Source organism: Clarias gariepinus, chromosome 25, assembly GCF_024256425.1.
Source record: "Clarias gariepinus isolate MV-2021 ecotype Netherlands chromosome 25, CGAR_prim_01v2, whole genome shotgun sequence".
Taxonomy (NCBI): Eukaryota; Metazoa; Chordata; class Actinopteri; order Siluriformes; family Clariidae; genus Clarias; species Clarias gariepinus.
The window spans coordinates 18228689-18242958 of record NC_071124.1 but is presented as its reverse complement, the minus strand read 5'-3'; the positions used below and the strand labels follow the sequence as shown (position 1 = coordinate 18242958).

Here is a 14270-nt window from a genome sequence, read left to right as displayed (position 1 = left end):
GAGGACAAGTGGATGGATGGATGGATGGATGGATGGATGGATGGAGGGATGGATGGAGGGATGGATGGGTGGCATATTATTTTCTTTTCATGTCCATATTTTAACTAGGGAAATAAAATATGCTGTTACAGTAAGTTCTAAACTCTAAACCAACTGAGTTCCAACTGATTAATCTAATTAAATGAGAGACATTTCACAAGTGGTGATATAGAGCATAACAGCACTGTAATCGCTTCTACAGTAAGTCGTTCTGAATTTCCTTCTGAACCGTCCGTGTTTTGTTCACAGCTTACACAAGCTACAGTGATAACTAGTTTCTAACACAAAGCTGAATCCCAAATCCCTCTATAACCCTTGATCAAAAGGGATTCTAACTAACAACCTACCTAGGGCAATAGCTTTCCACTGAAGAATTTGGGATTTAAGCCGAAAAGCCTGAAAGTTAGCTAATATTTTGTAGTGGAATAAATGGAAATATGCAGTAAATGTAATAAGTTTCTCAGGACTGTCCAAAACCTTTATGGTTTATTTTCTGGTAAAAATAAAGAAGTTACTTTAAACACCACATTCATTATTGTCCCATTATGTTATTTTCGAACAAGTTAGATACTAGTTAGATATTGTTTTTCGTTTTATATTATTTAAGTTACACTTTATCTCTGACTGTTATAAAGCGCTGACACTGGATACTCCTTCCAATAATGTGAAAATGCAGAACACTGCATTAAATATCAACAATTTCTTTTTTAAATTTTTGTTAGTTAATGTGAAGCCCCCACCATACAAGTTCCTGTTGAAGTTTTTTTTTTCTACTGAAATGATAACATATTAGAATTAGTGCATTAATATCAATCTTAACATCAAGCAGCTAATGTCGTCTGCTTGTTCCTTTAAATTAAGACCTGTCATAGTCATGACATAGTGTAGGTGCAATGCCTTATATGCCTTACATCTTTGAAACTCCTTATGCCAATAAAAAATGAAAGATTTTGTTTTGGTAATCAAATTGACCTTTATTATTTAGATTGATCTTTGACTTTGATAAAAATGGAAATTCACAATGTGATAAAAGGATGGATGGGTAATAATTCATGATCGACATCAAACGAGTAATCAGACAGAGTAATTAAAAATGAATGACTAGCAGAGGTACCTCTACATGTGCTGTGTAGACACAGACTCCAGTGTATATTTGTGCAAGAGTGTGAAAGAGTTCTGTGTGTCTCTGTTCGTGACTCTGCATGAACGTGCAGTCCTGTGTGTGTGTGTGTGTGTGTGTGTGTGTGTGTGTGCGTGTGTGTGTATAAGAGACTCTGTGAGGGTAGCAGCCTGAGGCTCTGTCATAAAACCCCAGAATCAAAGCTAAGAGGGAGGCACAGAATCCCACAGTCTCTCCATCCATCCCACCAAAACTCGTCTCCTGCTCAGCTCCTCTCCCTCTTTCCCCATCCTCTCACACTAAGTCGTCTTTCATTCAAAATTCTAAGTGTAGCCACTGAGACTATGAGGTCTGTGTACCAGGGGCATACATATGCTGTTCACCATACACTCTCTAAATTAGACAGTGAATAATTTCACTCTCACTATCTCTTTCATTATACTCCCTTAATTGTAAACACATAAACCAGCTCCGATCCCCCAACTAATCTTTTAGGCAGAGTGGAGCAGCTTGCTGTATAATAATAATCTGGATTTTCTGGATTCTGCTCAAGTACCTTATTTATTTTTTATTTTTTTTTCATAATGTTATAAATAATTGAACTTAAGACATTTATCATGTTACACTAAAGTTAACCAGAGGTTAAATGAAAGTAGAATTACCCTAAGTAAAATCTATCACCCAGAAATGTAGTAGAGTAGAAAGTACAAATAGTTTACTCAGGTAAAGTACAACACTGTGAATATTTACAAAGTACTTACTTACTTTCCACCGCTGTCACTAACTGTAGTTCATTTAAGGTCTCATTTAAGAACCAGAGACAGATCAAAAACTGCTGAAAGCGGCAACAACTCTAAAACATCTGGACAGATTTAGTATTTTTCAATAAAACAGCTTCTATCCTGCACATAAATTGTGTTCTCGAGGTCTGTTTCAGGATCTCCTGGCTAGTTGTAAAAAATCAATAACAATATAATAGGATTTGCTGGATCAAGTGCTAGTTTGTAAGCCGCAGAATAATTAGGATGGAAGCCGTATTGACGGCGTAAAATGAAATGCTGTTTTTCCCTTTAGTCTGCATTTTTATTGAAGGAAAGCAATTTTGTTTTCAATCCCTGCCTAAGATGTTTTAACGAGGGTGAGTCAAAACTTACTCATGCTTAGACAGGGTAGAATTTTTTTTTGTAGAATTTTTTTTAATTTTTTTTACATAATATCCTTGCTTTTCAATACACTCAGTCCATCTATCAACAAGCTTTCGTATAATTTCGTAATATACATTAAAAAATGTTTTAGGCTGAACTGTGACCCACGAGTGCACCGCTGTCTTCACTTCTTCATCAGAAGTGAATCTTCATCCTCGTAGGGCTGCTTTCAGGGGAACAAACAGGTGAAAGTCTGATGGAGTAAAAAAAAAAACAGGACTATAGGGAGGATGCTTTAACAACTCAAAGCAAAGTTTTTGCAGAGTGTCAACAGTGTCAACAGTGTGGGCAGAAGTGTGTGAACGTGCATCGTCATTGGATATCAGTCCTCTGAGTTTAATCCAAATTTTAGGCTTCAGCTCTTCAATAAGCATCTCACTGTTGATTGTCGAACCTTTTTCCTGCTAATGTTCCAATCCCGCCCCTTGTTTCCGCTCTATACTCTGCTGTTTACTCTCAGACACGTAGCGATGAATCAACATCTCTTCACCAGTAATAATTCTCTTTAAAAAACTTTCACCGTCCTTATCTGTCCTTTTTTTTTTTTTTTTTTTTTTTTGCAGATATCCAAACTCTTTTGCTTATGCTCTTCTATTAGTTGTTTCAGCATCTGGTCAAACCTCAGACCACAAAAAAACTAATGACCTCAAAAAAAAAAAAAAAAAAACAGTGACTGGGGAGAAAGAAGCCTTAAATTCAAATTTTATTTGTCACATACATGGAAAGCCCGGACAGAATATTCCATTTAACCAGAGTGCAGATCATTTTTGACTCACCCTTGTATATAAGAAAAATCTCACAACCTCACACACAGGGAATTCAGAATGATCTGAATTCTGCCACCCAGATTAAATAGGTCAAACAGGTACTTTGGGCCATAATCATAGATGCCAACTTCTGACTCGTACCCAAGTTTTATGTACTTTCAATGGTCTGAGGTCTGGATAGCAATCTTCACATTTCGGTATTAAACCCTCACTGCGCTCTTGTAACCCATCTTTGAACACGACCCTTTGAGAGAAGCATGAACATGGGCTGTATTGGAGTTCTGACACGAAAAGAAATAGGCATAATGCTGGAGCAGAAGGATTCCAGCGCATGGTGAGATCCCACTCACACATCCATTATCGAAATCAGGTGACGTGCAGATCTCTTGCTCTTAGCTTGGCATATACATGCAGGTGGGTGCTGAATCAGTGCCTGGATCGGCTACCGTGCACCAGCCTTGGGTAAATTCATACTGTCTGATGCTCTTAGCAAAGCAAACAGTGCTCTCTCCCTGCAGCCCACCTCCTTCCCTAACCTACACATCAAACACTAAAGAGCCAGCCTCACTCTGCCAAGAGGCACTCACACAGGCTCCATATCCTCTTCTCATCACTTATTCCTTTACAACAAAAAAAAGCAATGCAATCATGTGCCTGTTGTCAGAGAATGAAATATGTATCCAGTGTGGATCATTTCTAATGGAAATGATCAAATGGGAAATGATTTGAATATATGAATAAATAATGAAAAGGCAAAGATCTGATTCTTTGGAAGACTGCATAGCTTTATTCATGCTATCGCTGTGACATTCAAAGCTCCGGCAGATAAATTTTTTAAAACATGATGGAATTGTTTTTCGTGCACATTTGCCGATTCTGTTTTACTATTTGTATAGCGGTCTTCTTTTTAGTGCAAGTCTTTGTAATCTTCATCTGGCTGAAAGGAAAGTTTACAAGAGTAGTGTTAATGCTGAAAGTTAATGCTAGAATTATTGACCTAGTGTGATGTTCGTGTGTGTGTGTGTGTGTGTGTGTGTGTGTGTGTGTGTGTGTGTGTGTGTGTGTGCGTGTGTGTAGTTGTGTCCTCAGTACTGGCCAGAGAATGGGGTACATAGACATGGTCCTCTGCAGGTGGAATTTGTGTCAGCTGATCTTGAAGAGGATATTATCAGCAGAATATTCCGCATTTACAATGCTGCCCGGGTGGGTTTCAGACACACACACACACACACACACACACACACACACACACACACACACACAGAAAGAAAGACTTATGTCTCCGCATCACCTTACTTGGTGTAAGTTAAGCTTCTTGGAGGACATTCATGACCACAACAATCACAACCTGCTAATATACTTAACTCAGGCTGTAGAACATACAGTATACCCCTCACACCAGTTTAACTCATCTCATCTTATCATCTAATCTTGATCTGCTGATATATCTCTTTACCATCACTACTAACCTAACTAGCACAGGCTTAGCTTTACTCAACCTATCACTCACTATAATGTGTGCCTATTTACCTTACTCATCCAACTGCACAGCCAGCTGATTACTGTATTCATTACACCAAACACAGAACAGCCAGTTGACTTATTTATCTCACTAATCACATCACAAACAACTGACTGACTCATCACACTAATGCCTGTCAATCACAACACAACCAGCTGACTGACTCATCACACTAATCACATAGCAACCAGCTAATTTACTAATCACATCACGACCAACTGATTTACTAATCACATAGCAACCAGCTGACTTATTCATCACAATAATCACATCACAACCAGTGGACTGACTGCGGACACTAATCACATTGCAACCAGCTGATTTACTAATCACATCACGACCAACTGATTTACTAATCACATAGCAACCAGCTGACTTATTCATCACAATAATCACATCCCAACCAGCTGACTGACTCATCACACTAATCACATAGCAACCAGCTGATTTACTAATCACATCGCAACCAGCTGACTGACCTATCACACTAATCACATAGCAACCAGCTGATTTACTAATCACATCACAACCAGCTGACTTATTCATCACACTAATCACATCACAACCAGCTGACTTATTCATCACACTAATCACATGTCAACCAGCTGACCGACTCATCAACTAATCACATCACAACAAGCTGACTTATTTATCACACTAATCACATCACAACCAGCTGACTTACACATCACACAAATCACATCACAACCAGCTGACTTATTTATCACACTAATCACATCACAACCAGCTGACTTATACATCACACTATTTACATCTCAACCAGCTGACTTATTAATCACACTAATCACATCACAACCAGCTGACTTATACATCACACTAATCACATGTCAACCAGCTGACCGACTCATCAACTAATCACCTCACAACCAGCTGACTTATTCATCACACTAATCACATCACAACCAGCTGACCGACTCATCAACTAATCACCTCACAACCAGCTGACTTATTCATCACACTAATCACATCACAACCAACTGACTTATTCATCACACTAATCACATCACAACCAACTGACTCACTCATCACACTAATCACATTGCAACCAGCTGATTTACTAATCACGTCACAACCAGATGTCTAACTATTCATACCACATACAAATAGTGTCACATCCAAATGTGACACTAATCACATCACAACCAACTGACTGACTCATCACACTAATTACATTGCAACTAGCTGATTTACTAATCACATCGCAACCAGCTGACTGGCTCATCACAACAATCACATAGGAACCAGCTGGCTGACTCGTCACACTAATCACAATGCAACCAACTGGTTTACTAATCATATTGTAACCAGCTGACTGGCTCATCACAACAATCACATCGCAACCAGCTGACTTACTCATCACACCAATCTTAGCTCAAACTTCAGACCTAATCCTTTTACTATAATAAATACATACAGACTCCCTATTGACTATTGTGTGTGTGTGTGTGTGTGTGTACGTTTCAGCCTCAAGATGGCTATCGTATGGTGCAGCAGTTCCAGTTCTTGGGCTGGCCCATGTATCGAGACACACCCATGTCCAAACGCTCCTTCCTCAAACTCATTCACCAGGTGGACAAATGGCAAGAAGAATACGACGGAGGAGAGGGACGCACTGTGGTGCACTGCCTGTGAGTCACACATACACACACACACATACACGCACACTACTACAGCTACCACCAACATGTTCATGAACACACAAAAGTTAATTATTTCTTCTTTTTCACAATTCCTTTAACTTACTCTTACCTTACACACAAAACAGCCTGTCAACATGTCGAGTTTCTTCTTAACATATCGAATTAGTCTTTCTGTTCTCATGTCTCCAAATGCCTGAAAACAGATCAATAATCATTAGGGCATTCATTAACGATTAATTAATCCATCAGAAGGTTGAAAGCCGGAGATTTGTTTTCAGGCCGTGTTTTTCTGTTCTGTGCAAAGATAAACATCGCCCTCTATTGTTAAAATATATTCACTACAAGGAGATGCTTTTGAGTTTCCTTTCTGTAAGAAAATTAGAGATAGCCTTGATAATTAGCTGATGAGTAAAAGTGTGTTAATTACAGTATTGAGTCCCTAGGCCTGGCTAATTATGATTATTATAATTATGAATGTAGAAAGTGTAGCGTGTGTGAGGATGTAACTCCAAGACAGCAGTTACTTCATATTAACATGTGGTTTGACCTCATAATAAAAGGTGAATTATTTATAGAAAAAATAATGATTTTATTTGAAAATATTTCTATTTGTATGGAGGCTGTGGTTTGGTTACCATTTTAAGTGAATTTAAGGTGAATTACACACCTAACATAAAATGATCATTCCTGGATCTTCTCTGTATTTTCTTCTAGTCAGTATATTACTGATTTATGACCGTGTGTATGTGTGTGTGTGCGCGTGTGTCAGAAATGGGGGCGGGCGCAGCGGAACATTTTGCGCCATCAGTATCGTGAGTGAGATGCTGCGACACCAGCGCTCAGTCGACGTGTTCCATGCCGTCAAAACTCTGCGGAACAACAAACCCAACATGGTGGATTTACTGGTACAGCAACAATGCACACACACACACACACACACACACACACAAAGTGGTGCAAACTAACCTAATAAAGTTAGCAGAAGTGAGTGTGATTTGTTGAGGTGGTGCAGCTGGTGTGGTATTTCAGATCTGCTGAAGTTTTTATTCAGAATTGTGCTGATGGCTTAACAGTGTTTTCTTCACATTACAATATGCCTTAATGTCCTGCCCTATGTCCTACAACCCAGTTTTGTGAATATACACTATACACATCACTCTCTTAAAATGACATAGTATACTACTGCTAATCACAGCAACCCCAATAACGCCAATAATCTCAGCACAACCTGCTTAATCAATAATCTCAATAATCACAGCACAACCAATTACCTCAATAACCCCAATAATCACATATATTCATAATCACATGGTCATAGCACAACCTTCTGACCCACTAATCCCAATAATCACAGCACAACCTGAGTAAGCAATAATCTCAACAGTCACAGCACAACCTGCTCAAGCAATAATCACAATTAAGGCAGCAGGTTGTGCTTTAACTACAGTGATTATTGGTTAAGCAGTTGTGCTGTGATTGTGGTTACGCGCAACCTGCTGACCCACTGATCCCAGCTATCATAAATCAAACATTTTTAAATCATACAAATTTAATTACTAGTGTTAAAAAAATAGTTTTTTTTTTTTTACTACCATCATGGAGATAAGCAATTAGGCTAAGACATGTGAGAGAACACACAGACAGATACTGTAGGAGCAGGACAATCCAGAAATGAATCATTAGTTGTCATTTATAAAATACCGTACATGGCTACACATACTGTATGGGTGTGATGAGAAGGTGCAACAGACCTTTTGCCATATAGTGTATAAACAAGTTACTATGTTGAATGATGTTGTTTTGTTTTTTCTTTCAGGATCAGTACAAGTTCTGCTATGAAGTGGCTTTGGAGTATCTAAACTCAGGCTAGTTGTGTTAGCCTTCAAACAACATGGACATGCTTTTTGATTCTTTTTTTTTTTTTCTTTCTTTTTTTGGGGGGATTTTTGGAACAGTGGATGCCCAGTGTGTGTACAGCACTAGCAGTGCAGCGTGTGTGTGTGTGTGTGTGTGTGTGTGTGTGTGTGTGTGAGTATGTGTGCTCAGCTTGTATATTTCAACAAATGTTCATTTATCTGACCAGGCTTTTTTCAACTACTGGAAGAGTACACTATATCGTCCGACTGTCTTCTAACTGAAGTGTGTGTTGTAAATCAAGCCAGCTCACATTCTCCTCTCTTACTTTGGCCTCTGCGTCCTTCGGTATCATTTTTCCAGCTTTTGCGCAGGACCTTCTGTGTATGCTGTTGTAATGCTTTCCATTTCTTACTGACTTGTGCAGAAATGTTCGAGTGGACACGATCACGGCAAGAAACAAGAATCTTAATGCTTTTTGTTTTTTTCGTTTGTTTGTTTGTTTGTTTGATGGGTTTTGTGTGTGTGTGTGTGTGTGTGTGTGTGTGTAATATGGTAATGAGCAGAATTTCACATGCCAACCATAACGTCATTGCATATTATGTGCCACATTCAAAGGATCCAAAGCTTTTTTGGCACTTTGTTGGTTTTTTTTTGTTTTTTTTTTTATATATTGTTTGTTTATATTGTAAATACGATCAGTGTAGTGTATTATTTATTCACGCTGTGTATTTTAGTGACAATCGTGTACTGGGTTCATCGGTTGACTCTCCCAGAATGTATTGTCATCTTTGGTTCATCTTGTTTGAAGAAATATTGTACATGTTTAAATATATACTTGTATGTATCATAGCAAAAAAAAGAAAAAAAAAAAGACTTGATGGTATTATTTCTCTCACAAAATCTAACAGTCCGTTCTTTCTCCTTGGATCCGGTCTGTTAGAGAATCAGTACACTGGTTTGGTTTTGTTTGATTACAGTGCTAAAACTTTTGAGCAAAGAGATTGTTTAATGCCTAAGTTGGTGGTGGTCAGGGTCCATGCGTCTTATATTTATTTGATTTTCTTTTCTAAAATTAAAATGAGATAACAAGGAAACATCTTTATATTTTATTTAACTTTATTTTATTATCTTCATAAACTTAGATCCTTGTTATTAAATATTGACCTGTTTTTAATTGTTTCCACAAGTTTAAAAATTAAACATTCATGACTCCAAGTATGAAAAACACCAAAAAGATTCGTCATTGCAGAAGATCTCAGCGTGAAGAGTCAACCTACAGTATAAGTAGGTTATAAGTATGCTATTTTAACTTTAGGGTTTTTTTGTTGTTTTTTTTAGAAAAGATATGAGACAAATGGGATCATGTGCAAGAATACATTTTGGGTCATTCAAAAAGTTCTTAAATTACAGTACCTTTGCCGTCACATTCTTGCTATTTTTAATAAGTGATTTATGTTAGTGGTACATCAGATACTGTCAGTTTTGGATCTGCCATTCTTGCTATGAACTCCTCGGCACAAAGATTTTCATTACAAATGATCTTAACAGCAACATGGAAATATTATCAATGTTTACATGGATTTAGCCTTCATGTCGCCTTGCACCTCCGGGTTCCGGGTTCAATTCAAGCCTGTATGCGTGGAGTTTGCATGTTCACAATGAAGGCCACAAAAATAGATATACAGTAGGTATAGAATAGGATAGATGAAAAAAAAATATTTAAAAAGCATCATTGAGGGGAGGAATCGAAGATACATAATATAAAAAGAGAATTGATATATGAGTTAAGAGAAAAAGTAGCATATGAAAATAAATACTGTACAATGAGAGTGCAATGAGTGTGCAAACAGTCCACCAACTAAAAAAATATATCCCCAGTGAGTGTGCAAGTTCCACAAAGTGGGTATGTGTGTGTGCAAATTCCTACATTTCACACTTCTTTACCTCCGGCCTGAGGGAAGAGGTGTGAAAAGTCTGTGAAAAGTAAAGTACAGCCGCTGCTGAGGCGTCTCAACCAGCGTTGTGGTGTGTTGGTCACTAATGTAGACGCGTATAGATATTTAAAGCTGCTCACCCTCTCCACTTCGAGCTCCCGGATGGGACAGTCATCAACCAGGTCCTTTCTCCTTCCTCGTGTCCACTTTCATCTCCTTAGTCTTGAAATGATCGCCAGAGATGGTTTTGCAAAAGTAGTCAATGTTTGTTAGTTACATTTAAAGCACAAATAAATCTCATTTAATATATGGTGTTAGTGGAATATGTATATAAACAGAGTAGGATTTTTTCCTTGACCTCAGGATGTGTCTGTTTAAGACATGAAAAGCTTCTCACTGCGTCAAATGTCGTTAAAACGATTCAATCATCAGTTGAATCATATTAATCACTGCAGTAATCATGCAATCAGAAGCTCGTAATTAGTTGCTTATTTAAATCGACATGATTTTTTTTCTTTGGCGGGCAGTGAACAAAGAGTGACTTTAATCCTTCACACACAAACCCATGATAGAAGGAGTTCATGTCAGCAGTAAGGATGCATTTTGTTTTCACACAGTGCCCTCTTGTGGAGATTTACAAAACTACCACTCTACACACGAGAATGTTTGTATTTCACTGCCTTTTTTTGTAGCTAAAACTATTATCTAAGCTATATATTGCGGATTTCATCAACCTGCACAAGCATGGATGCATTGATCAATATTTCTTGGTTTGTTGAAGAAAATATTATTATTATTATTATTATTATTATTTTAAAGCAGCACGTTGGCTTAAAGTCGCCTTGCACCTCCAGGGTCGGGGTTCGACTCCCGCCAGCTTTGATTGTGTACTCTCTGTGTGCATGGAGTTTCCTTCTTGGTGTTTAGTGGGTTTCCTCCAGGTACTCCGGTTTCCTCCCACAGTCCAAAGACATGCAGATTAGCCTAACTGGTGTTCCCAAATTGCCCGTAGTGTGCGAATGAGTGTGTGAGTGCATGTGTGTATCCGATGAACTGTATGCAAATTCTCCTGGGATAGGCTCCAGGCCTTCCGTGACCGTATACACAGGATAAAGCAGTATAGACGATGAGTGAGTGAGTGAGTGAGTGAGATTATTACTGTAATATAAATATTTATTGTTTTTTCATTTTAGCAGCACGGTGGCTTAGTACTTAGCACTGTCGCTAAACACTAAGGTGCATGATGCTAATATGATGCTACTATGATGCTTGTGTGATTAGCATGTTGCTAGCATGATGTTAAGCTGATTAGCATGTTCCCAGCATTATGCTAGCTATATTAGCATGTTGCTGGCAACATCATTAGAGTGGCGCCAACATGATGATTATCATGTTGCTATTATCACCTTCGGAAACAGCTGCCGTCTTGGGCGTGACAAAACATGGGCGCGGAGAAACCCTGAGAATATTTTAGGAAGGTTTTAAGAGCAGGAATTTGGGTACTTGTTCTGGCCCTATTTGGAAGCTGTATTATACAGTTTAAACTGTATTTCAAATATTATTTCATTCTCAATGTACATCATTTTAATTATTATTTGTTAATTTAATAGGATTTAAGGTGGAAATTATACTATCGAATTATACTATACCTTTCAGTTCACATCCTAAATAACATCTTTCTTATTTGAAATAAAAATAAATAATACACAGCATATGAATTCAATGCATAACCTTTTATTTGAGTTTTTGCTGTTATAAGAATAACCAATAACAATGAACTTCTAAACCGTTCCAGACATGAATGGATTGACAGGGTGAAAGGTCAAAGGCCAGCCGGATCACATGGTGTTACAGAGGTCGCCCTGGCAGCACTTGACCCTCATGTAGGCGTTGAGCTTCAGGAGGTCGCAGGCCGCCATGGTGGTGCACTTCTGGTAGTGTCCGTCTGCAGGGAGGAGGCACAGGCGAGACCGCTCACGTAAACAGTACTCACTAGAGTTAATGACGATATTTAACTGGAAAGTGTCTATTTCAATAGAGCTTGGCTTTATCTATAGCTCATGATGAATATTAAACAGCGACTTAATATAAAAGCTGCATTTCAGAGGATATTAACCATGCTACTGTTCTACCTTCTTGCTGGTCACGTAAACATCATGCACAGATCATTTGTTTTTAATGTATTAAAGAGTGAAGGCCTACACGGGGATCTGAGGAACTTGGCTGAGACGCAGGCGTCTTTTTCAGCAGGACAGGTCAGCGTTGTGATCTCACACGCCCCTCCCGCCTTATTGGGCTGGCAGTGATAGCAATCCAGAGCCGTGCCTGAAACACACAGCACATATCTTACACGCATGGATACGAGATAGATTACATCAGGCATAGGAACCATTGCATCAATTCGATATTACGCATTACTTTAACCTGATGACGTTTCTGTGTTGCTCAAAGCTTTTACATTTACATTTGAGCATTTGGCAGACAGACTCATCCAGAGCGACTCACACCTTATATTATTAATCATCTAAACAATTAAGGGTGAAGGGCCTTGCTCGGGGGCACAACTTGGTGGTGAAGAGGTTTGAACCGGGTACCTTCTGATCCAATAATCCAGTGCCTTAACCACTGAGATACCCCTGCCCAAAGTCTAAGTCGTTTAATATACACGTGAATACACGTGTCACTGTTCATGCAGTGAAGAAGACTGAGACGTGTTTATATTAGATAAACTATCAATCATTTTCCTCCTGATGAGAATGAGAAGCAGACTCACCTCCGGCTACCAGAAGTACCAGAACGAGGGCGAAAACCAGGCTTCTCATCTTCCTGATTAATAATGTGACACACTAGCTGAACACGAGAACCTGCAAACGTAAATCAGATTATATGCAAGCAATATGAAATCACTTTTCTTCCCACCAGTCTTATTAAAGTGGACAAGTTGACTAATCCATCTTCCATCTATCGATTTACATTTAGCCGAATAAAATCTACTGAAAAGAATTATTTTCAGAAACAGAAATCTTACTTATACCTCTCTTACCTTTCCGTCTCAACTCTACCACTGACTCTGAGCTCTGAGCCTTTTATACCTGACCGTATCTCGTCTTCCTTCCTGGCTGTTTTTACTCCTCTGCTGTGTAAACAAGTCACTCCTCACACACTCGCGGCCCTGCCCAGTCATTCCTCTTATCACATCAATGAGCCATCATCCTTAATATCCAGACATTAGTCATGTTTCACAACTTTATGGCTCTGTGTGTGTGTGTGTGTGTGTGTGTGTGTGTGTGTGTGCATGTCCGTGCTTGTCTCTGACTGATATTATGTAACGTATGTTTTTTAATCAGTTTTCCGTTTGCCTGATGGTTATTGGTTTGGTCCCATCAAGCCCCGAGTGTAGATTAAGAACATATTAAACTCACACCAGTTTGACTTAGTGTATGGTTTGGAACTCAATGGTAAAACATCGTCTTTGATTTGTCACCTACAGTACGTATATATTTAATTGTCAAGACATGTCAGCTGGACATAATCACATGGTCGATTACGTGCACGTGCATGGCCCCTTAAGAAGATGTAAGTGAGGGTATTCACGATAAAACAAGTTATAAATTAGATGTTTTTGTATATTTTTTATTTTATATTTATAAAAATTTTTCTTTAGTAAATTTTTGACCACATATAACTGTGTCGTGCTGGTGTTGATGAGACGTTGGTAAGACAAAGAACGGTGGCCGGCTCCCTATCAGCTCAGCCATAAAAGATTATTTGCTCTTGTACTGTACATACACTTGGTTTACATCCTGTTAGATCAGTGTGGATCGGCTGGCACCGTTCTCACTCTGGCCGTTTGGAGTGATCCAAATCAACCAAACAGGATTCACTCTGTGTCTCTGAATGATATCTGAATCAGAACGCGTTTGTCACATCGTCTAACCCTTTACACCGATATTCCACCGAGACGAGACGGAAACCTGGTATTATAACCTCTGTAGGTTCTTATATAAGTCATGACATGCTAAGCCTGTGTTCTTACTGGATACTTTCCTTTTTGTCTGTCTTTAGGAGGAAGTAAAGATATACTGTTCAAGGATCAGGTTAATTTTTACCACCAATGTTCATTTAATTACTGTTTAACAACAGCACATCCTGAGGAGCAGATCAA

At 38.6% G+C, this 14270-nt stretch overlaps 2 protein-coding genes across 10 annotated transcripts in view; one reads left to right on the top strand and one right to left on the bottom strand.

Annotated features, from left to right (window-relative positions):
- LOC128512870 (receptor-type tyrosine-protein phosphatase mu-like) overlaps window positions 1-9248 on the top strand; it is a 250241-nt gene extending 240993 nt beyond the window's left edge. For all 8 annotated transcript variants that reach the window (XM_053486353.1, XM_053486352.1, XM_053486351.1 and 5 more), the window contains 4 exons: window positions 4209-4334; window positions 6139-6302; window positions 7084-7219; window positions 8131-9248. In XM_053486353.1, coding sequence (XP_053342328.1) covers window positions 4209-4334; window positions 6139-6302; window positions 7084-7219; window positions 8131-8184 — 480 coding nt within the window. In that variant the 3' untranslated portion in view covers window positions 8185-9248. The remainder of the gene's footprint in view (window positions 1-4208; window positions 4335-6138; window positions 6303-7083; window positions 7220-8130) is intronic.
- Window positions 9249-11819: 2571 nt separating this feature from the next.
- ly97.3 (lymphocyte antigen 97, tandem duplicate 3) lies at window positions 11820-13225 on the bottom strand. Of its 2 annotated transcripts, none has more exons than XM_053487021.1 (4): window positions 13149-13225; window positions 12879-12969; window positions 12308-12430; window positions 11820-12050 (listed from the first exon to the last, which is right to left on the bottom strand). In XM_053487021.1, exons 2-4 carry the CDS (start codon window positions 12925-12927, stop codon window positions 11944-11946), a joined length of 279 nt encoding a protein of 92 aa, XP_053342996.1. In that variant the 5' UTR covers window positions 12928-12969; window positions 13149-13225; the 3' UTR covers window positions 11820-11943. The 2 variants fall into 2 exon arrangements, with proteins under 2 accessions (XP_053342996.1, XP_053342995.1); XM_053487020.1 differs by having other exon boundaries at window positions 13140-13195.
- Window positions 13226-14270: the final 1045 nt, after the last annotated feature.